Source organism: Gossypium hirsutum, chromosome A08 (assembly GCF_007990345.1).
Source record: "Gossypium hirsutum isolate 1008001.06 chromosome A08, Gossypium_hirsutum_v2.1, whole genome shotgun sequence".
NCBI classification, from domain to species: Eukaryota; Viridiplantae; Streptophyta; class Magnoliopsida; order Malvales; family Malvaceae; genus Gossypium; species Gossypium hirsutum.
The window spans coordinates 4,688,970-4,713,004 of record NC_053431.1 but is presented as its reverse complement, the minus strand read 5'-3'; the positions used below and the strand labels follow the sequence as shown (position 1 = coordinate 4,713,004).

Here is a 24,035-nt window from a genome sequence, read left to right as displayed (position 1 = left end):
TATTTGTTAAAAAATGAATATTTTTAAATATATATATATTAAAAAGTAAAAATTTAAATTTAAATTAAAAATTAAAAATATATATTATAACTGGTCACATCATGTCAATGATGTAACGAGTCATGTTAAATATTAATTAAAAAAAAGCCAATGTTATAGAAAGGGGGTTTGGTCCCCATTCAGAACAAAGAAAAAAGGAAAAATAAATGTAAGTTACTTAGAATTTTTTTATATTTTATAGTTATTGTAATATAATAATTAATTATATTTTATATATGTTTTTTTTATATTACGCAGATATTAAAATGTCTTCTGAAGTAAATACGGATCACACTTTATCGTTTTTTTATATTATGCAGATATTAAAATGTGTTTTGGAGCAAATACGAATCACACTTCATCGAGGATCAACGAAACAATAAAATTAATTATTATATTACAATAACTATAAAATATATAAAAAAATTCTAAGAAACTTACATTTTTTTCCTCTTTTCTTTGTTCTGAAGGGGGGACCAAACCCCCATTATATAACATTGACTTTTTTTTAATTAATATTTAACTTCATGAGTCGTTACATCACTGATATGATGTGACCAGTTATAATATATATTTTTAATTTTTAATTTAAATTTTTATTTTTAAGATATATATATATTTAAATAAATTTATTTTTTAACAAATAAATCTTTTTTAATAAATCTTTTTTTATTTTTTTAATTAATTTAATTTTCATTTTTTAAATAAAATATTATTTTTAACTTTTAAATAGAATTTAAAAAATGGTTTGAATACCTTTAAAATAATTTAAAATTATAATTTAAAATATTATAAAACAAATTAAATAATATTTAAAATATTATAAAACTAATAATGAATTTGAAAGGTCATATATTTGAAATATTTAAATATTTTATATTATTAAAAAATATATTTAATATTTAAAAAATAATATTTAAAATTTTAAAAATAAATATTATAAAATATTTCAAATATAAATTTCAAATTTTTTAAAATTAATCATAAAAAAATAAAATAAATTAAATTAAATTAAATTAAATTATACTTTAATCCCTTAAAATTTATAACTTAATTGCCATCCTTAAAAAAAAATTTCCTTTTATTTTCCAGGGAGGGCATTTAGGGGATTACGTTGTTATTCTTTATTAGGAGTTATTAATACATGTTATATTTACAAGTGAGATTTCCTTTTCCTAATCCAATACTTCTAAACCATCTTTGTCCTCTTATAAAATAGTCTTACCAGTGTTACAAACTTCAAAACAATCTGATTTCTTCAACCTTTCCTTCTTCTCTAGTTTAAAGCTTTCTTGTTTCTCAACTCTTTCTTAATGGCTTCAACTCCATACCAGTATGATATCATTCACCACCAAACTTTTGAAGATAACCTCATCTCACAATCTCATGATGTTGCTTTCGTCAATATTGAATTAACCCTTGACTTCCTTCTCCTATCCGTCCACCATGATTGCTTAGCAGACATCTCCACCATCACCAACTGTGCGTCCTTACGAGAAACCTTTCGTTTCGAGCTCGACATTATGGAAAACCAGCACCTGTTTCACCAAGTTCTGTTTCCCACGTTTAGAAGGCTCCGAATCAACACGGCCTCCCTTGCTTATCATAACTTCGTTCATGAAATTTTTGTACGTGCGATGCGTAGCATAGGAACTATTCCTGAAGTCTTGCCCTTACGATCACTGATACATGCTTCCACTGTGGAACACGATTCTGTTCACAATGACGAGGTTTTGATGGGAAGAGCTTTGGCTGAATCGGCATTGGAGTTTGGAAGCAGTAACTATGATATGGTTCCGGCTAAAGAGTCATTGGTTAAGGAGATGGTAAAGGTGGTCAAAGTAGAAGCTGGAGATGAAGAAGATTGCATAATATGTTTGGAGGAGCTGGAGGTTGGGTTTTATGCTTCTCAGATGCCTTGTTCTCATACTTTTCATGTCGATTGCATCGTGAAGTGGCTGAAGCAGAGCCATTATTGTCCTATTTGCCGGTTCGAGATGCCAACGAATTAGGCTTAGATGTGAACTTTTCATTCTTCCATTTATTTCCAATGTTATTGGATAACTTTTGTTAAGATTTATAATTTGTTGGAGCTGTAAATGATAGTTTATGCAAATATAAAACTTAAAGGTACAGTTTGAGAAAAAGAGATTGCAAACCTTTGAAAACAAAACAATAGCAGTAAGAACAAAACCATATATTGCAAAAGCACACCAAATATGATGTCTTCTACAATGATGTAATAAGAAACCCAATATGATGAATGTTCCTTGAACATCTGCGGAAATGGTTTGATGAAATAACACTTAATGTCATGGGAACAACTGACATTCCTTTTCTTATGTTAAAGGTTTCTTAGTATATTTATGCACAGAAGGTTCACTGAATAAATAGGGAAACTTTCATTGACAAATTTTGAAATAAATGAAACACATCCACTTCTCTCATCTCATGATTCCATAGATTTAAATCATTTTATCTGCTTAACAATGCAACACTATGACCAACAAAGCCATCAAACCACCGATATAAATAATTAAAGAAAGCAACACGTTCTTAGATAGCATTATTATGCATGATTGAGTTAACTTATGGCCACAAAGAGTTCCACTGGAAAATTTGGGTTGAAAGTACCCCATAGTTTTGAAAGAGTTACTTCAAAATATTTCTTCTTTTTATTTGTTTAGCTTCATTCTCTAGGTTGGAAACCCCCATCATTCACAATGAACTTTCTAATTTAGTTTGAGAAATCAAAAACTAAAAAAATATAATTTGTGAAACCCCACTAAATATTTCTAACGAATCATTAAAAATAAATAATTTAAATAATACAAACAAACTCTCAAATAATACAAATACAAGAAAAATACTTAAAATATAATCCAAAAAGAAAATCTACACATGAATAAATAAATAGTCCAAATATATATTAAATTATTATCTCATTATAAATTTATTTTTTTTAAAATTATTAAATTTAAAAAAAAACAATGTAGAAGATAGATTTTGATATGAATTTATAAAATATATTTTTAACTATTTTAAATTTACATTTTTAATCATTATGTTTATATGTAAAATATTTTAAATACACATAAAAAATATATAATACTAAAATTTATGTATGGATTGAAAAATAAATATTATACATATATTTATAGTCATGTAGCAACATAAAATTTACATCACTCGTGATATGTTTATAGTCATGTAACACATATATGTGTAATATTTTATAACATAATGATATTTGAAATAATTAATTAAAATTTATATTTATTAAAACAAATTATATTTGTAATAATTATTTGATTTTATAAATAAAAGAGTTATTAATTAAAAATACTGATTAAAAATAAAAAAAAATTGAAAATATTATATTCATTAATTAGAAAAAAGCTTCAAACAACATGAAATAAAAAATATATTAATATGCTTATAAAAATAATGAAACTTGAGACTCAATGATGTAAGTATAATTATTTAACCATCTAACCAAAAGAGCTAATATGTTAAAAATATTGATTTAAAAAAAAAAAGCTTGAAGCAACATGAAATAAAAAATACAAATGTGAGTAGGAGAGTGATAAGTGCTAAAAGTAACATGTTTTAATCACGTTCTTAATGCGATTTTGGGTGATTATTTCATGTTAATGGTGAATTTTATACTCCTAATCCTGTAATTTCATATTTTTATACTTAGGAGAGTATTTGGAAGCAAAAGAAGCCAACAACGGAAAATAAAAGCACGTTACAGGAGCCACATGGTTTGACCACACAATTGTGTGACCAACACGGTCGTGTTTATTTCATGAATTTGCACCCTAAACTGTGAGAAATCGTGTGTTTTAGTTTTTTCGGGCATTCTAATACGTATATATGGTAAAAGAAGAAAAAGAAGATATGAGTGAGCCGACATAGACTACTCAAGAAAATAACTCGAAAAGCACTGTATAAGCCCAATTTTGGGCCCTAAATACCTACACTAAACCCATTAACCCAAGTCCATTACAGCCCAAACACAAAATTAAAAAAAGAAAAAACCTAAACTAAGAAACCCTATCCCACCGCCTCCAGTCACGTCGACAGCAAGTGGCCTCTGCTCCACTGCCTCTGCACCTGCAAGCATTAAGTGAAGGAATAGACAGATATTAAGCAAAAATAGAAAAATGTAATAGATATAAAAGGCCGAGCAGAAAACCATTGTAACGCTCTCGGCAATCTTTGATATATATATACAAAAAAGTTTCAATCTTTTTTTGAGAAAAAAACAGCAACTCCAGAGATCAAAAGTAAGAATATTGCATCAGATCAAACCCAAAAACCCGAGAAATTAAAACTGAAGGGCCAAGGTGACTCTTCTTTCCTTTTTTTGTTTCTACTTCATGGCCAAATCTATTCATTTCACATTTGTATATGCATGAATATGTAATATGAAGAAATAAAAAAGTAAATGGCGACGGAGACGCGGCGGAGGGCGATGGTAGCTCGCCGGGACCTGACCGGACTTGGACCTGCAGAGAGAGAGCAAATAAAAGTTTAAATTTTTGTTAGAAACAGACAGCAAATGGGTAAAAAAAAGCAAGATTTTAACTTATATAGATAATACAAAACGACGTCGTTTTGGTCGGCATCCATAAGCCCCAAAACGACGTCGTTTCGCCTTACCCGACCCGGAACCGACTTGCTCCACAAAAGGGTCCGCGCGTTTTGATAGTTGGGACAATTGCCTATGCGGTCCTTCCGCAATTTTTTCTGTTTTAATCAGGTCTTTTCATATTTTTAAATTTAGCTTTGAAATTTTAATTCTGTTTTAATTTAGTCCTCTGCCCGTTTGAAGGAGGAATATTTGAACGGCGTCGTTTAGAAAGGTTGGATTATTTGATCCTTTAGGCTCTCCTATGTGCTTGCGTGTTCAAATCAGTCCCCCTTTCTTTTACTTCTTTTAAATTCGCCCCATAAATTCCATTTTCAATTCAATTTCATCCCTTTTCTTAATTTTTCTCATTATTCTATCTTAATTCTCATATTATTAATACTAGTATATTTTATTACTGTTATCATATTTATATTTATTTATTAGCATCTCATTATGATCATTCTTGCTTAATATTTATATATATATATGTTATGTAGTATTATTAATAGCTTAATATTATTGTTTTTTTATTAATGTATTTGTATGTTATATATATATATTCATTTAGTGTATATACATTGTACTACGCATATATGTATTAGCATTATTACATATATTTGTTCCTTTTAAGTATTATATAAATATGTATATACGTATATTTTATGTACATTATGTATATATTTTAATATATTATGCGTATATTTTGTTTGGTATATTATATATATTATGTATATGCTTTTAATATTATTATATACTTATTTTTATTTTTATCTTCATTTTTTAATGTATTATATGGTACTATTAATTATTTTTCTTTTCTCTTTTGCATTATTATTTCTAATATATGTGTATTGTATATTCCTTTACATATATTATATATATATATATTGTTAGTATTACTAGTTGCATGTATTTATCCCATTTCATGTACACATTATACACATTCAATATTATCATATATTTAAATTCAATATATATTCATATAATGTTTCTTTATTTTTATCATTATCTCTGTATTGCTACTATTATTATTACACCTTCCATCATCATCACTATTGTATCATTACTTTTTAACATTTTATATATAATTATCTATACACCATTGCTTTTATACTAACTAACGATATATATATAAATATACATACTTTTGCGTATTTATTTTGCTTATGTATATCATTACTCACATTATCATCGTTTAATCATCTGTTTATCTATATCTTTGTAAATTCTTTCAAATCTCAAATCATTCATTATTTGTATCATCCTTATTATTACTAACGTATATATATACTATGTAATTTTATTATATTACTTGTACATTTTTATATACCATGCATATGTGTCTTTTAATATCGTACTATTATTGTTACGTATATATATATATTTTTATATTTCTTATTACTTCTATTATTACGTAGGTACCTTGATACGTATATGTATGCGCTTTTATATTATTATTACCGCTATCATTATCATTTTATTTCGCCGTCTTTATATTCATTTATTCGTTAATTTAATTATGAATTCGATCATTTCATTTTTCTCACGCATTTGTTTATATTTATATATTACTAACCTTGCTTCTACGTCATCTTTTCATAATTACTCGTTATTATCACTCACTATTATACGTTATTACTAATATCATAATATGCTTTTATGTATTACTATAAATTACATTATGTTTTTACTTAATGCCTTAAAATAATTCTTTTTTTACTTAATGCCTTAAAATAATTCTTTTATAAAAATGATATTTTGTATTTGGTAATTCGAGATAATTGTGCCCTAACTTACTGGGTTTCGGTTTTTCTCGTTTAATCTAAATAACGGACTACTCTTTTAAATCGTAATACGAGTTTTGAAAAATGCTTATTCTCGGAGATACGAGGTGTTGTGCCCTAACTCACCGTGTATGACATTTTGTTATCTCGAAATAAGATTTTTGTAAGTAAAGGCAATATTCGGCGTTTAGAAATTCGAGGAGACGTGCCCTAACTTACTGGGTTTCGATTTTCCTCGTTCACCCTGACTAACCGAATATCCTTTCGAAATACACGAATTTTTAAATAAAGGCAAGCTTGTTCTCAAGTTCGAGATGCCGTGTCCTAACTTACTGGACATGGTGTTTTATTACTTCGAGACAAGAAGGTTTTTAACATTTAAGCATTTTTGCAAAAAGGGATTGTATTTCAAAGTCTTTCAAGTTTTCAAGTTTTCGACAACAAAGACACTAATTAATCAACTAGGTACCAATTTTGGGCGTTGCTAGGGTGCTAATCCTTCCTCGTGCGTAACCGACTCCCGAACTCATTTTCTGATTTTCGTAGACCAAAAATTATCGTTTTAGTAAATCTTAACTTTTATTAAAATGATTAATTTAAGGTGACCCGACCATACCTCATCAAAAAGCGTTGGTGGCGACTCCCAATTTTTCGTTTTCATTTTCAAAATCCAGATCGATTCCCGTTTTTCCAAAAAATGGTTACGACAAGCACCATTGAAGCTGATTCTGAAGTAGATTTCGTCAAGATTGAAGACTCCTAGTTGATTTCTTAGGAGATTATCATGAGTTTCTTTATTTATTTCGGTTATATTATATATTGAATGTTTTTATTTTCAAGCACGACTATTCTTGAAGTCTTGCCTTTAGAGTCAAATCTACTATAAATTTACCAGATTAGAGTCAAATTTAATAGGGGGAGTCCATAGCACGAGTTAATGCAATAATACGAGTTTTAATTGGAAAGAAATTTCAATTAATAAACCTAGAGTCAATATTAATCTTATTCTCGAAAGAGATATTAGCATAATTTTAAGGATTTCTATGGATCAAGTTACTAAGTAAAGAAATTAGGTTGATAATGACAAATGAAATCAAGTTACTATGTAAATAAATTGATTGATAGTGACAGATGAAGTTTAGGTGAATTCTTTTCTAGGTGTTATTTCGCTTCTTGGTTGTTAATCGTTTATTTTCTTGATTTGTCCTTTATCATGTTCGTTAGTTAATTAATTTAGGTACTTTTAGTTTTTCATAAATGACTCGAATTATTCGGTTAAATAACTAAAAGACAGTAATTACTAGTAATTTTAATCTCCATGAGAACGATATCTTTGATCACCGTGGCTATAATTTTAATTAAATCATCTTACTTCTTCAAGTTAAAAATCATAGTCTAATCATCATCATTGTTGGTAGTTTCTAACAAAATTAGTGGTAAAAGTGTCATAAAGGCTCTTATACTTGGGTTAGATTGCAGTTTGCCCTCTCTACTAAATAAATAAATAAATTAGTCCTTATATGTTATATTCAAGAGCAAACTGATTATTTTGTTAAAAAAATTATCTATTTATATTGTTAAAAATTGCTCCTTGTTCTTCAACAAGAGGTACACGTGACAGATTACATGTATTTGTTTAGTTATTTAGTCAGCTACACCGGTTTTTAACAGAAGAAATGGATGGAATTTTTAATAGAAAAAATTAGTTTGCTCTTTAATTTACCGTACAAAGACTAATTAGTCTATTTTTTGAGTAAATAGGGTAAAATACAATTTGACTCCTAATATAGAGGCCTCATGATACTTTTACCAAAAATTTGCCAACTTATTATTTTTATTTTCTGTTAATCATATGCTATATCATTCAAAATAACCTAATCAAAATTCCAAACTAACCAATTTTAAATAAAAATATTGGAGGACTTAATTTTTAACTTTTTAAGGACATGGATTAAATATGAAATTTTGACAAAGTATAGGGACTAAAAACATATTTTAACCATAATAGATATATGCGCCATTCTCTTATCGAAGCTTTGGGAGCAAAAAGAAAAATCAGATCAAATCGAGTTAAATTAGGAGGTGCAGTGATTTCAATTTGTCTGGAGCTGGTGCTCTGAAATTCGAAAAATGGAAGAGGAATCGTCGCATTCAATTAAATTGATGAACTTCGTCTCCGAGCAACAGGTAGTTTTATATTCTTACCACTCTCTCAGCCCCTCCAATGCTAAACCCTAATTTTTTACATTCCCCGGTTATGATCAAAATCTCCTTCTTCAGTGTTGATTATTGTCTGGGTTGGATAATTATGGCAGTTAGATGAAGCAAAAAGAACTAGAGGTGAACGAATTGAAGATGGCACTGCCCAGAGGGATAGGCCTCTGTACGAGGTTTTTTTATTGACCCTAATAAATTTGCTATTTTTCTTTTTCTTCTTTTTTTTAGCCAATGATGCTCAAATGATGAACCGTTCTTTTTTTAATCCTTTTAATGCAGATTTTGAAGGAAAATAAAGACAAGAAAGATGCAGAGTTTAATGAACGGTTCAAACATAGTGAGTGCTTAACTTTTAGATTGCTGTTATTTTATAATGTATTTATCTAAGAGCTAAAGCTTTAAACACTTCTTCATTTTCAGGGCCACCCAAAGCTTTGGATGAAGACGAAACTGAGTTTCTTGATAAATTGGAGATGGTGAGTTCTACTTTAATAAATATCATGGAAGCTGTTGAAATTAGAGAAAAAAATTGTTCTCTTTTTTTGCAATGATTGCAGATTGTTTTTCTCCTGCTGATTGTATTGTGTCTTCTTTCTGATTGCGGAAAAAATTGATGCTTTCACCAATTACTAGAGGTTTATAATGTGTGTATACACACACACACACACATATATGTATATATATTCTATTAGGTGCTACCATTCCTAAATAACTGAGTGCCCTTCTTTTGTTATGCTTTCCAATTTCTGATATTTTTCTGGTTTATGTAGTCAAGAAGGGAATATGAACGACAAGTGGCGGATGAGGAAGCTGAACAGTTGCGAAGTTTCCAAGTAATTTTCTATCTCACATTTTTCACTATGAAAAAAGTATTAAAATTGAATTATCCGTATCTTGTTGTGCTTGGCTGATCAACCTTTCCTTCTTCCTTGATAATTTGACGGCCATTGTTTTATTTTGAGTTCTCAGTTATGTATCTTAATTTTAATGGTAGAACTGCCAATTTGCTATATATATATAAAGTTACAAGAATCATTGTGATATTTGTTTCTTAAGGCCCATTTTTTTATTATTAGTTCAAACACACCAATATTCAACTGAAAATTCCTGGAACCGCATCTGCTTTTTGATCATTAGATTCAAGAATCCATGCATTCATCAACTGCTTGTTTTCCATTTGGAAGATCACTAAAGACTGAATATTTGATTGAGAATAGTCATTTAAATTTTGTTTTCATGATTTATGCCATGTATTGTTTATTTAAGGTGCTAAGTTGTAGCCTTGACTCTTCAGATAATTACAAACAGTCATGCAAGTTTTCAGAGAGCTTTTACTTTAGCAATATGTGAGATTACCACTGGAACTATTGTCTTGCTAGATAAATCTTCTTGGGAAGCATACAAATAGTTGTGTTACTTGTTTAGCTTAGCCATATTGATATTTGTAAAACCATTTTCTTTGTTGTTTGCTTATGTTTTATTTCATCTTAGCCACTAGTGTTTGTTTTCTTTTCAGGCAGCAGTTGCAGCACAGTCCAATATCGTGCTTGAACTAAAAGAAACACCGCCTGTTCTTGCAAACCAGGTTGGTTCCTAATCAATTACTAACACGCTTTCACTTAATCTCTTGAACTTTATGGTTCGGACCTTAACTATGCTTAGGAATTGACTGAGCTGTTATGCCTTATGATTAGGTAATTAGTTTGAGGGCTTAAACCCTTAGTAAAAAATGAAAAAATCAATTGAGCCCTTAAAAAAAGTACACCTTATTGAGTCCTTAATGACCAAAAAAACAATCAACTAGGTCCTTCCATTGATGAAACCTGTTAGTTGACCTGTTTTACAATTGATTTTGCTGACATGGCTGACGACAGCCATCTGGAGATGACACATAGAAGGATGCTGACATTTTGGTCAATAAGGACCGAATAGGGTGTACTTCTTTTTAAGGGCTCAATGAAATTTTCATTTTTTTACTAAGGGCTTTTTTGACCTTTAAGCCTAGTTTTGGTGTATTTTCAGGTTCCATTTCCGTGTAATCTAATGGCTTAATTCATAAAGTGGCACTTCAACTGTGCCATTTTTCCAAAGTTGGTACCTAAACATTTTTTTGTTCAAAAGTGGTACATAAACTATTCTTCCGTTACTCGTTTTACCCCAAACTATTACATCCGTCTAAAATAAATTCAACCAGTGAGAAGCTGACACATCATATTAAACTTTAAGAGAAATCTTATTTTTTTTCTTTCATTTTTCAATTATTTACTTTTTTATCTTTCTTCCTTCTCTCTCTTTCTCTCTCTCTTTTCACATTTCTTTCTTCTTCCTCAATAATTTGATGTTAAGGTTTTTTTTTACCAAGATTTCCAGTGGGTTTCATATTTTAATGCAAGCCATGCCCAGGACAACTAGATCTGGAATAATTCAATGAATTCTAATCTTTCAAATTATTTAAAAATTTTGGAGGGAAAAAAAATAAAAGGAGGTTCATGAAAACTCCAGTTTGATCTTTCTATTCATGATCTCTTAGAAAAAAAAATTAATTTCGTTTTTGTCATGGATGGCTAAAGATGTGCAAATAGCAAGGATTAGGAAGGTTTAAATCTAGTTTATATTGACTAATTAAAATTTCTGCAAAGATGATCCAGACGGTTCTTAGTTTACTCTTAACATGAATTAAAATATTGAATTTCTGAGAATCATTTGGTCTGTCATGTATTAAGGCTAAAAAACTTCCAATCATTAAAGATAAATATAAAATTAATCTTTAAAACCAAACCCTTTTTCCTGCAAAAACTAAATACCCTAATCAAAATTGTACAATTTTTTTTCTAGGTTTGCTTTTGAAATCTAATTTGCTGATTATATTTCAAGATTGATGAAAGACTTGAAAGGGCTTCAAGTCTTTGCATATTTCTATGGAGGACGGTTATGTTTTTGCAAGGTTTAATGAAAGGATCATGCCAGAAACCAAGTTTAATGCATCTTTGATAAATGAGTAGCATTTTTTAGAAGTTTTATTATTTATCTGCATACTTTGAATCTTGAAAAGTCCGACCTTACTGTTGGATTTTGATTCAGGAGTACTTTGATAGAGAAGAAGAAAGAAATATTACATTATTGGGAATGAAAGAAACAAAACAGGGAAAAGGGAAGAAGAAAAAAAAATGAATAAAAAAAGGAAAAAGAATAGATTAAAAGAAAATAAATAAAAAGGTAAAAAAGAAATCCAAAAGTTCATACGATGTGTCAACTTCTCATTGGCTGGAAAAAAATTTTAACTGGTGTAATGGTTTGGGGTAAAATGAGTAACAGAAGAATAGTTTAGATATATTTTTTTACTATAAAAAAGTTTAGGTACCAATTTGAGAAAAATGATATCGTTTAGGTATCATTTTACGAATAATCTAATTGATTGCATCCTTTGTTTCCTACGACATGAAGTTGATTTCTAACCTTTGCATCTTTGATTGATTGATGACCTGGTGAAGCCCGTTACGTTGAAGGCTGTGACACTAAAGTAGTTACCGGCCATACTTTGCCGCTTTTAAAAACTGTTATTGTTTCTGCTTGCAGGAACAAAAAACAGTTGGGAAGAAGAATCCAGCCACTCGGCCTCTAGGTATGCTCATAAAAGTGAAGCCACAAGCAAAAAGGGCAAAAACTGAGCCGGAGGAAAAACTCGTAAGTGGAACAAAAGCACCTGATGTTGATAATGTGGAATCACCTAAAAGTGATCCCGATAAGTCCCTTAATGTTGCTAAGACTGGTCTTGTTTCATACAGTGATGAAAGTGAAGATGATGATTAGGATTATTTTATTTTCAATATTACTGGAATTACTATTACTGATATAGTTTATGGAATCTTGTTTCTATCCTATGTGGGCACATGCCCTTTGAAGCACACAATGAATGAACCACTTATCTCTAATTAGGGAAGTTTGAGATCACATAGGAGCTTGATTGGAAAGTGATTCAAGTTCACTTATTTTTTAACAAAATAAGCTGAAGTTTCATTTTTAGTTTGCCCCCCCCCCCCAAAAAAAAAAAACAGTATAGAGCATGAGAATTGAGCCTTTTCATTTTTTAATTATAATTATAACCATGCATGTTTTATGGTAAGTTGTGCATGCAGAGTCACGACAATATAGAGTTTTGAGAATTGAGCCTTTCCATTTTCTTGGTTTTTTGTTGTAAAAAAATTAAAATATCTTCGATTAATATGATTTTTTTAATTATGAAAAAATATTTTTATAATTTTTTAATAGAGTTAATACTTAATTAACTAGTGATATTAACTCAGTCAAGAGTTTTATTAATAATACAGATATGAAGATAATAAATTGTGCATATAAAAAAATGTATAAAAAATATTAAAATAAAATTTTAAGTGAGTAGTAAATTTAAGGTTTTACTAATTCAATTGATGTGGGTTCAAATATTAATATATGTATATTTTTCTTTATTTTTGTTAAAATAAAAAGATTAAGATGCCATCGATTATTATGATTTATTTTATTTTCGGAATGATATGTTTATAATTTTTTAACCGAGTTGGTATTCGATTAATCAATGATATCAATTCAGTCATTGGTTTAATTAATAGGATATATAAATGATAATAATATTTACTCTTTTGTCATATTATTATTTTAACCAAGTAGTCAAGATCGTATCGATAAACATACAATATTGTCATGTTTTAGTGTATTGTTTTGAAATTATGTGTTTTTTTAAATATTATATATATTATATACATGTAAAATATAGCTCAATTGCATACATATAAATCTGTTTATATGAAAATATTAATTTTAAAATCATTAATTTCATTCAATAACTTAATTTAATGGAGAAATTGTTTTATGGGTCAATTTCATCACATCATTTATGGTTCCTTTACAATTATTTAATAACATTTCAATAATTTTTTCCATGTTACTGACACATAGTTTTGATAATCTTTTTATCTTGAACCCTGAACTCCGAATCTCAAACTTGAATCTTACACCTTAAACCCGATCTTTAGACTTTAAACTCCAAACCATGAATAATATAATGAAAAGAATCCATAAAATAATTTTTCAGTTATACAACGAAAATGGATGTAAATTATATGGCTAACTCTATCCACTTATACAAACATAAATCCTATTCCACTCATCAAACCCTAACTTTATAGGTCATTTGCAGACTATTCTACTTGCATTAAATTGTGTATATGATCAAGATTTTTAAATTTTAACATCTTTTTATTTTAATTTTTTAATGAAATCAAATTTATAAAATATATTTAAATTTTATTTTATTCAAAACTATAAAGTATTATATGGTTTAAAACTTGATTTTTTTTTCTATTTCGCCGTTTACGACTTTCAACCATTATTTTTATTTTTTACCTTCAGTTTGCCCAAACATGCTAATTTAAAAAGGTAAAATTTTATGAATGGTCATTGTGCCATTTTTTTCTTTTTTGCAAATTCAATCTTTCTATTAAAATTTTATAATTTTTTGTTCCTCTAATTTTCGTTATATGTGATTTCAAAGGTAATTTTTTTTACTATTTTTTAGAACATGTGGTAATATGGAATATATCACTTGGCATTTTTTTAGGTAAAATGCATAAGCTTCATTAATTAGGAAAACCGATCAAAGTAGAAACGAAATTCTATAGTCATCAAGCTTACTTAATACATCCCTCATCATTCCCCTCGATTTTAGTCGAAATATGTTTTAAAAAATAAGTCACGTTGAATTATTTGACAGATTAATGAAAACAATTGATGTCAAGATTAAAAATACACATTTCAAATAGTTAAAAAATTAGAAATGACCAAATTACATAGAGGGACTAAATATGTAAAAATGCATAGTATAAAAACTTTATATAGTATTTGATATTAGAAAGTTTAAATTTTTAGGGTTTTCTTTACACATTGCATAACTCATAAGAAAGTATTAAAAAATACATATCAAGGGCAATTAAAAGATGTATTGATAGGAATAGCGCTTCTAACACAATATTTTTTTTTTGAATTATAAGAGGAGGGCAAAGCTTTAATAGTAAAATAATCAGTACGACTCGAACCTAAACCACATATGAAACGGTGAACATCCTGATCATCAGGCCAACAAACACAAATCTTTACTTCGTTACTTTTATAGGCCCACATGGGGGCATATGGTAGAATGAATAATTAACCCCTTCCTTAATTCATCTCTAGTAAGAATACATTTAATGAAAATTTTCCATGGAGGGAAACTATAAGTTTGAAGGTCTGTAATACCCATAGATTCTTGTATCTTTGATTTGTTTGTTCATATATATATATATATGTGTGTCTGATTTCGGCATTGTCTTCATAGGAGTCAGTAGGTCGATTTTATCGAAAATATTCCTTTTCCAATTTTCTTTCCATACCAATTTATCTTCTCCCCCATATGTTGTTGAATAATATTACGTATATTTATCTTAGATATCTATCATTCCATGATTTACCATCCTATTTCATTAAAGTTTTAAAGGTTTTTTACGAGTTAACAAATATTGAATTAGAAATGAGGGGCGCAATTGATTTCATTTTAACCCAAGATTATGTTCTTTTCATAATTCAAATGTTTATACCTAAATTACACTTACATACATCCCTTCCTACTAAAATGCATTAGGAAAGGTGTTTAAGGGAGAATTTTTCATTTTTATCAAAGTTTTTAAAATTCAAAAATTATTTTTTTAGGTATAATAATAAAGAGTTTCAAAATTTATTATAATTAATTCAAAACTCATGATCCCATTATAAAATAAAAAATTCAAAACATTATTGTTATTTAATTATAATATATTTTTATATTTTTTATGATTAAAAATATTTTTATACTTTTGCAAATATAAAGATACCCATTTTCTATATATTTTTATATTATTTACTTTTAATATAATTATTCTTATTTTATATTCTCATATAATCTTCATAAAATTTTTTTTAAATATTATTCAAAATGAAACAAACACAAAGTTGACATTTGAAAATATTAATAAATTTTTTAATGAATTACAGCAATAGGACAAAACATTAATATTAAATGTGACTAATGCGACTCGAATCTAAATCACATTTAGGACAATAAATACTTTTAACTATCATGCCATTACATAGTGGTCAAAATACTAATATTTTTTAATCTCCATAAATTTAACACAAACACACTCTTAATTAGACATGTTCATGGGTCGGGCTACCCGAAATGTGAGAAGATTTGGATAAAAATATAAGCCCGAAAAATGAGCTTGAATAAAAAAATGATGCTCATTTAAAAAACAAGGCAAGCCTTTGGTAAGGCATTTTGGCCCGGCCCGGCCCGAATTCACTAAAGGATAAAAAAATATTTTTTTTAAAAAAATATTATTTTCTTATTATTTTCTCCCTATTTTGCTACCATTTTACTATTATGTTGCTACTATTTTGTTATTGTTTGGATATTGTATAAAACTTATTTTATTGTTAATTTTGTTATTATTTTAAAAATATTTATTAATTTTATTATTATTTTAGAGGTATTTGTTTATTAAGTTGCATCTATATTAGTGTTATTTAAGTATGCATTTTTTAATTTGTTGGGAAATATTTTTTAAAATTTTTTAGTATTTTTGATATATTATATGTATTTTAAAATTATATAAAAATAAAATAAAAATTAATATGGGCGGACCGAATCAGGCCTAGGTTTTAACATTTTTATCAGGGTCGAGCTTGACTAAAATTTTATGTCCACTTTTCAAGCCGAGCCAGGCTAAAATCTAACAAACAAACTTAAATTTTTAATTAAGCCCGGCCCAAACATATCCCGACTCAATCCATGCTCACCTCTACCCTTGCACACCTCTACCCTTAACTATAGGGTTATAGCCACTAACAGTCAATATAATTGTTTCGCCTTTGGGCTTTTACAATACAAACACCTAAAAAAGCACAGGCCACATTGAACAATGTACAAAGCTTCAATGGTCGGCTTGCACGCTTAGCACTCACAGCATTTCACGGTTTACACCATTTTTCTCTTTCAGATTTGCTTTAATTTTACCATCACTTTAGACCCATAAAAGAAGAAAACAGGACGGAAACAACGAAAGAACCCATCGTTGTTGCTGCAGAAATCTCAAAAGGGCATGGCCTCAACCGAGAGTTCCAGATCTTCAACTGCTGGCTCTCCCGATTCATACATAGGCAGCTTGATAAGCTTGACGTCCAAGTCTGAAATCAGATATGAAGGTGTTCTGTTTAATATCAACACTGAAGAATCCAGCATCGGCTTGAGAAATGGTAAAATGAAATTTTAATTTTTTTCTTTTCTGGGTTTTATTTTTGGGTTTTATTTTTTTAAAAAATTTAAGCTCTATTGTGGATTTTACTTTGTGGGTTTTCTACATTAAGGTGAAATGGATTTTGGGATGCTTTGAAAAGTTTTACTTTTTTTCTAGAAAAAAATTTCTTTAAGTTGTTTGTTGGGTCATTGGGTGTAATAAATAAAAGGTTTTAAAGTGAGATGCATGTTGACTGTTTAAACAACTGGTTTTTAGTTAAGCAAGTCACTAGACTATATAACTAGAGGTCTGGACTGTAGAAAGCAATGTCAAATCAAGTGGGTGATTTAGAGATGCCAAAAAAAAGGGACTGTTATAAGGCTGACAACATATGGAAAAATAGCTGATTTTTTGTTTTCTGATGAACTTTCAAACATTTTGTGTAAATCTATATTTGTAGGACCTGTAAAATGTGGATAATATAATTAATAGTGCTGTCTGCCAGCAAAGTTACTACATATCACAGCATTTATTGTATTTTTAACATAACATCTGTATAATGCATAAGAATTTTGGATTATACTTCTCTTTACACAACTATGCATTTGCAATTAAGTTGGCATTGCTCAATTTCGCCATAATAAGGGGTTTTGAATTGTTATGTTTTGTAAAAATAGCTAATGATTGTATAAAGAAAATTGAAGGTTGTTGGGAATTTACTTGAAAAAATAAGTGAATAATAAGGGAAGGGTTAAGTATTGGCAGTGATAATTGAAAGAGTTTGGTATTAGTATTTACATAGATTGCTACACTAAAAAGAATACTTCCTCCTCCACAAAAAAAGGCATTGTATATGTTATGAAATGATAGAGCTCGGTGTAAACATCTACATGATATTGCCTCTTTCAGGCTAGAGAAGAGTATGGCTGTTAGAGCTTCAAATCCGAGTCTGCTGCTTCCGATGTTATTGCTGTGCTTATGGTTAAGAAAGGCCTAGTCTGTGTTTTAGTGACTATTCTTGTATACTTGGGGTTTTAAGATGCGACTATATCCTTCCTCTAAATAACTTCTGTTCCTTTAACATCGCAGTAAGGTCATTTGGAACGGAAGGGCGGAAAAAAGATGGTCCACAAGTGCCAGCAAGTGATAAAATTTATGAATATATACTGTTCCGTGGAAGTGACATCAAGGTAGTCCAAATATTATTTGAACTAATGCACATTAATAGAGATGTTACCTACCTTTTATGAAGTTTTGCTTTCGATATTGATCGTAGACAAAGAATCGGACTTTGAATTTGAATGTTGGCTGTAAAAGGCTTTTTTTAGGAAACATTCAATTGCTGTAGAGTAGCAAGGCTTTTCTCTGATTGCAAATATCTTCTTTTGGTTTAGTTATGGTGTCATAAGTTGTTCATTTGCTATCTAGACTAGGGCCAAAAGAGGCCAAAAAAAAATGCAAAAATTGTTTTATTGCTTGATCACCCTTCTATTATTGCATGTAAATTTGTTAGAAGGTTCTTCTGGTCCATACCAAAATACTTTCCAAGTTTTTCTTGGTGTTTTAAATTCATTCAACAAAACTATTGTAAAATCTTTATGAAATGAAATTTTATCTCTCATCATATTTGTATAACTATTCACTATGGTATTATATAGCCACAATGCAATCACACCAACAATTTTGAGCATTTTTTTTTATTTTTATTTTTGAAAGAGGAGATTTCTTGGTAGAATTGGTCTTTTGATAATGTGTTGCCTAATTGTAGCACACATAATATCTCAGCAGCCATTAGTGTATGGTTTCACCATGGCATTGATTAAAACTATGTTATTATTATTATTATTAACTTTTGGCTTTCATTTTGCCAAGGTTCATGAAATTTGGACAATGTTGTATATTCCTAAGAATGTCTTAGGATTGTCACTGATATGTACCTGGAGCTCAGTCTGGTCAGCAGTAGGTTTTGGTGCGCCATTTATTGATACTTGACTTGTAGACCTTTTATGAGTGACCGGATAAGTAAAATTAATCTTTTCTGCCTAAGCTTATATTGTTATTGAAAGTTGTAGTTGCTCTACTAGGCGAGAGTTCAGATTTCACACCATTAAATGCAATGTTTTAAATTTATCTGCACAAGAGTTAAAAAAAAAAAAAAAGATTTTCCTGTACTAAAAACAGTTTAATTTAGTTGCCTCATTTGCTAGATTACAGTTTGGTGCCATTTACTTTCAGTGAAGATAGAAAATTTCTTGTTCTTCTAAATTATATATGCCTATTATCAGTATTAGTGCCTTAATCGTCTTATTTTTCTTGTTCTGCATTTGTTTTTCAGGACTTGCAGGTTAAATCTTCACCACCACCAGTTCAGACTCCGGCACCTATACACAATGATCCTGCTATTATACAGGTGGAGAAAAGAAAATGGTTCTTATCTATTATTGTATTGTACTACCATAAATAGCTTCTTTTTTTTTTGAACCGGTAATATTACCTTGGATTTGAGTTTTATGGGTCAAATTTATATGGAATGATATTTAAAATACTTATGCATCTGAAGTTCATAGCTAGTATTGTACTTTCTAGTGAAGAAAGAGCCAAAATACTTTGTTTTTTCTTCCCGATGGTTTCCATTTTCTTGTATTTAGGATATTCTAGGCATTTGAATTTGGTTTAGAGTTTAGCTTGTCTGCACCAATGTTATTTCTGTTAGTCTTTTTGAACAATTACTTGTGAAGAATTTGGAAAATTGATATGAGATTTTGTTCTTTCTGTTAGTTCTTATTGGTTTTTGCTCCTAGTTCTCTCATTTCTCCAATTTCCTTTATTTCTTCGCCCTTCTCCTTGATTTCCCTCTAAATTCCCTTTCCTCAATCCTTCCCATCATTTTGCTTAAGTTGTCTTATCTTTTGCTAAGATGCATAGATATGTGTAATCAAATTAATTTGAGGCTAGCTCTGAGATTATTTTTGACCGTCACTTTCAGTTTCAGATAGCATTATGAATTTGCATTTTGAGAATCCAATTTTATTATTTCAAGGTTCAATTAGATTCTTCTGTATTAGTCAATTTGTCTGACATTTGTTGGATTCCTTTCTTTTGCAGTCTCACTATCCCCAATCAGCAATTGCATCCACCAGCTTGCCTTCTTCTGGTTCAGGATCTATGCAAGATATGGGTTCCCAAACTTCATCTATAGGACTGACAAGGCCACCATTTCAAGGCAATCTTCCATTATATCAACCTGGTGGAAATTTAGGTCCATGGGGTTCACCAGCTGCTCCAACCACAAATAGTGGGCTCTCCATACCGATGTACTGGCAGGGTTACTATGGGTCCGCAAATGGTCTTCCTCCACAGCAGCAACCTTTGCTCCAACCCCCACCTGGCTTGTCAATGCCATCTTCCATGCAGCAACCTATGCAATATCCAGCCATGAATGCGTCTTTACCGGCTGCAGCTTCTAATTTGCCAGGTTCTCAGTTACCTGAAAACACTCCCCTTTTGCTGCCACCCTTTGGTACAGGCACACTGAATTTGCAATCTTCCGGTCCTCCAGCACAGTCTTCTAATGTAGCTTCGGACTCATTAACTAGTTTGAATCAAGATAGGGCCTCTGCTTTAACTCTTCCTACTGCAGCTCCAAGTAGTAGCTTGCCACTGGTACCTCCATCAAGTACTGCTTTAGATAAAACTGCTGTCGTGTTGCCCTTTTCTGAAAAAACTAAGACAGTTCCTGATCCTGTAATGCCATTCAAAGGCATGGCTGATTCTGCTTCCTCCACCATTGGGACAACAAGTTCAGTTTTAAATGATGGGATGCTTCCTTCATTAGTAACCCCAGGCCAGCTTTTACAACCAGGACTGGTCCCAGCATCTTTGCCTATGTCTTCACAAACAGCTCAGAAGGATGTGGAAGTTGTTCATGTGTCATCTCCAGAACTGACAACATCAGCCCCTGCACTAGCACCTGGGCCTGCAAAAGCATCACAACCTGTGTTAGCACAAGCACCGCAATCATTGTCGGCGCAAGCAGCGCCACCATTATTAGCACAAGCACCACCACAACCATCAAAAACAGAAGGACAGGAACCTATATTGCCTTCGCCTTCACCCTCTGATCATAAGGTATTGTTTCTGTTTTGCAAAGTGACTTGATGCCACTGAACTTATATTGCTAAATTCTTGAAAGGAATTTCAGCCTATTGACCCCTCTTGAACAATGGGCTAAGTTCCTAATAAATATATATTCATTGAAATTAGAAATGTTTTCCCTTGAGTAATATATTATCGAATACACATTCTGACTAGCCATTCAATTTATCTCTTGTTTCTGACAGATGAGAGATTATATTACCAGGTTTCTTTAGTTGTAGCTAGTTTGACCAGTGGTTATTATTGCTTTATTCTTCTAAATACTTAGGATGCTTACTTTTAATTATACATATATATAATGGTTTGAAATGGTTATACACTGATATGCACTTTTCCCCCTTTTTGATGTATATTCTGTTGGGTCTTCACTACCCTTCTAGCTACATGGAGCTCCAATGCATGCTCATCAGTATCATAATTATAGAGGAGGCCGTGAAAGAGGACGAGGAAGAGGAAGAGGAAGAGGAAATGAGGTACATTTTCTGTTTCTTTGCATTGCCAGATTGTTGTTAAAATATGGTGGCAATACTAGTATTCTGAGCGTGAGTTGGCCAAGTTCTTGTCTATAAGGAAAAATGCCTTGAATGGGAGTTTCAGAAAGTTTCTGGAATAGCACTCAATGCTTAACAAAATGTTTTAATTTGAATATCACCCTATATCAGGGAAACTAATTGAAACGTTCTGAAGTTTTGGGATAATAGAAAACTTATTTCCATCTATTTGTTCCTAAATAACAGTTAGCGTGAGCAGACCTATAATACCCCTTCACCCCACAGGAATTCAGTCAAACTTTCGATATTTCAAAACATGAATAACTTGATAGAGTCATCGTCTCTATACCTTAACTTGATTGCCCTGCCTTCTTATTTCATCATTCAAACCTTTCCCCTTTTACAAAAAAATTAAACTTGACTGGGTTAGAATTATAGTAGATTGATTGCAAAGAAACCATGATTTTTTCTTTTTCAAATGAAATTCCAGATTCACCAAAAGGATCTGGTTTGATATGCTTGGATGGTCTAAAACATATGGAAGCGATGCATGAGAGCATATGCTTGTCTGACGCTTCTCTTTGTTCCCCTCATGTGATTGTGAGAATATGTTGTTTTCCAGATTGCACAGTATCATTTCAGTCGGTTTAATTTGATTATTTCACTCTAAAAGGTTGAGATAAAACAAACAGTTAAAAGATTTTTAAGATATGCAATGGTGTACTCTTGCTGTAGTATCACCGTGGTATTGACTGATATTGGTATTGTAACTTTTTAAGTATTTTGAGTTTTATGATTCATATAATATTTATTTTCTTATGGTAGAAATTTCGAAGATTACATAAAAAAAGAGGAAAAAAAGGTCCAAAGTCTTAAACAATTTTGGTTTACTGAACCCTTCAAGATAATGATATTACCAAGCAAGTCCCCCTATAGGAAAATACACATGAAAACTACGGCTTATTGCTTATCAAATTGCCCCTTTAAAAGCTTTATTCCATTGTTTATTACTTTGCTAAACATGGGTGAACTTATAAGGACCATGACTTTTATAATCCAATGGCTGTGGCTTGTTAGTAATGTCAACATTTGGTACTGCAGATTTCACGTTCGGCAACCAAATTTACAGAAGAATTTGACTTCACGGCAATGAACGAGAAATTTAACAAGGATGAAGTTTGGGGTCATCTTGGAAAAAGTAGCCGAGCTAAGGAAGATGCTGATGATTTACAAAATGAAGATAGTGTTGAATCCTCGCAAGTTGAGGTTAAGGTAAGAGCTCGCCAGCGCACGTGCATGTTGGTGCCAAACAAGTTTCCATAATTTGGTTCACAAATTCCATTTGTTCCTTATATATTTTCTTCTTTTGCAGCCTGTATATGTCAAGGATGACTTTTTTGATTCCTTGTCCTGTGATTCTCTTGGTGGTGGGTCACGGAATGGGAGGACTAGATTTTCAGAGCAAATGAGGAGGGATACAGAGGTACTATATTCCATTGCTTTATTCACATCATAGGAGTATTAAAATGTTTTTATGTATGCATGCTTGCATGGAGTAAAAATAACCTTATGACTGCTTACTCTAGGCACTAGAATCTTTTATATTGCCAGAGGTGCAAGACGCAAAAAAAGCACTTGATTGGTGTACGTGTCTGTATATATAAAATAAGTTTAAGATACGTTTTCCTTTTAAAGAATTATTGTAGAAAAAAGGGAAATTTTCTTTTCCTTTTGTTGACCATAGTTAACAGGAGTAATTGGAATTTAGACTTTGACCAAAGTAGTAACAACAGTTAAAACATACTTGTTTAAGGCTTCTAGGCTTGTAATGCATTTGCATATATCTCTGGCACAGTATATGATAATGCATTTGATTCTTCAACATGATCTCTTGATAAAATTTTCTCCTTACAATACCTATATAGACCTTTGGTGATTTCCCAAGGCATCGTGGCGGTAGAGGTGGCCGGGGACCTTTCCATGGTGGTCGAGCTAGAGGTTCTTATTACGGAAGAGGCTATGGTTATGGTGGAAGAGGTAGGGGATACGGCACAGAAAATCGTACCAACTAGTTAGCAACTGGGAATTGAGTACAATTAGTAAGATCAAAACTATTACCAAGAATGTATGAACGTGCAAGACCAAATTAAAAGATTGGCCTTTGAATGTACTCCTATAATGGGTTGCTGCTTTTAGGATTCAGACTAATGAACTATATAAAATAAAACCAATCCCAAAAGACAGATAATGGATTTCCATTGCACTGCTAGGTTTTGAATGGTTGGTTAATGTGAGGGTCATTTGTTATGTTAAACCCAGTGTTTTTATTTTGTCTATTTAACATTATTCTGTATTAGGACATACACTAGCCAAGGAGTAAAAGACAAGGTTTGGTTGCTTTGGTTTA

General features: G+C 30.5%; 3 protein-coding genes across 3 annotated transcripts; all 3 read left to right on the top strand.

The window, feature by feature from the left end:
• The first annotated feature begins 1,303 nt into the window (after nucleotides 1–1,303).
• Nucleotides 1,304–2,255, top strand: LOC121204906 (putative RING-H2 finger protein ATL36). Its single transcript, XM_041075688.1, has one exon. It carries the CDS (start codon nucleotides 1,353–1,355, stop codon nucleotides 2,049–2,051), a length of 699 nt encoding a protein of 232 aa, XP_040931622.1. The 5' UTR covers nucleotides 1,304–1,352; the 3' UTR covers nucleotides 2,052–2,255.
• Nucleotides 2,256–8,484: 6,229 nt separating this feature from the next.
• LOC121204905 (PSME3-interacting protein) lies at nucleotides 8,485–12,630 on the top strand. The gene is made up of 7 exons (XM_041075687.1): nucleotides 8,485–8,649; nucleotides 8,778–8,852; nucleotides 8,959–9,016; nucleotides 9,100–9,155; nucleotides 9,450–9,512; nucleotides 10,196–10,264; nucleotides 12,256–12,630. The coding sequence occupies exons 1-7, from the start codon at nucleotides 8,593–8,595 to the stop codon at nucleotides 12,487–12,489; spliced, it is 612 nt and encodes a 203-aa protein (XP_040931621.1). The 5' UTR covers nucleotides 8,485–8,592; the 3' UTR covers nucleotides 12,490–12,630.
• Nucleotides 12,631–16,604: 3,974 nt separating this feature from the next.
• LOC121204904 (protein decapping 5) lies at nucleotides 16,605–24,035 on the top strand. Its single transcript, XM_041075686.1, has 8 exons — nucleotides 16,605–17,001; nucleotides 18,072–18,172; nucleotides 19,318–19,392; nucleotides 20,088–21,110; nucleotides 21,518–21,610; nucleotides 22,730–22,900; nucleotides 23,001–23,111; nucleotides 23,554–24,035. Exons 1-8 carry the CDS (start codon nucleotides 16,848–16,850, stop codon nucleotides 23,698–23,700), a joined length of 1,875 nt encoding a protein of 624 aa, XP_040931620.1. The 5' UTR covers nucleotides 16,605–16,847; the 3' UTR covers nucleotides 23,701–24,035.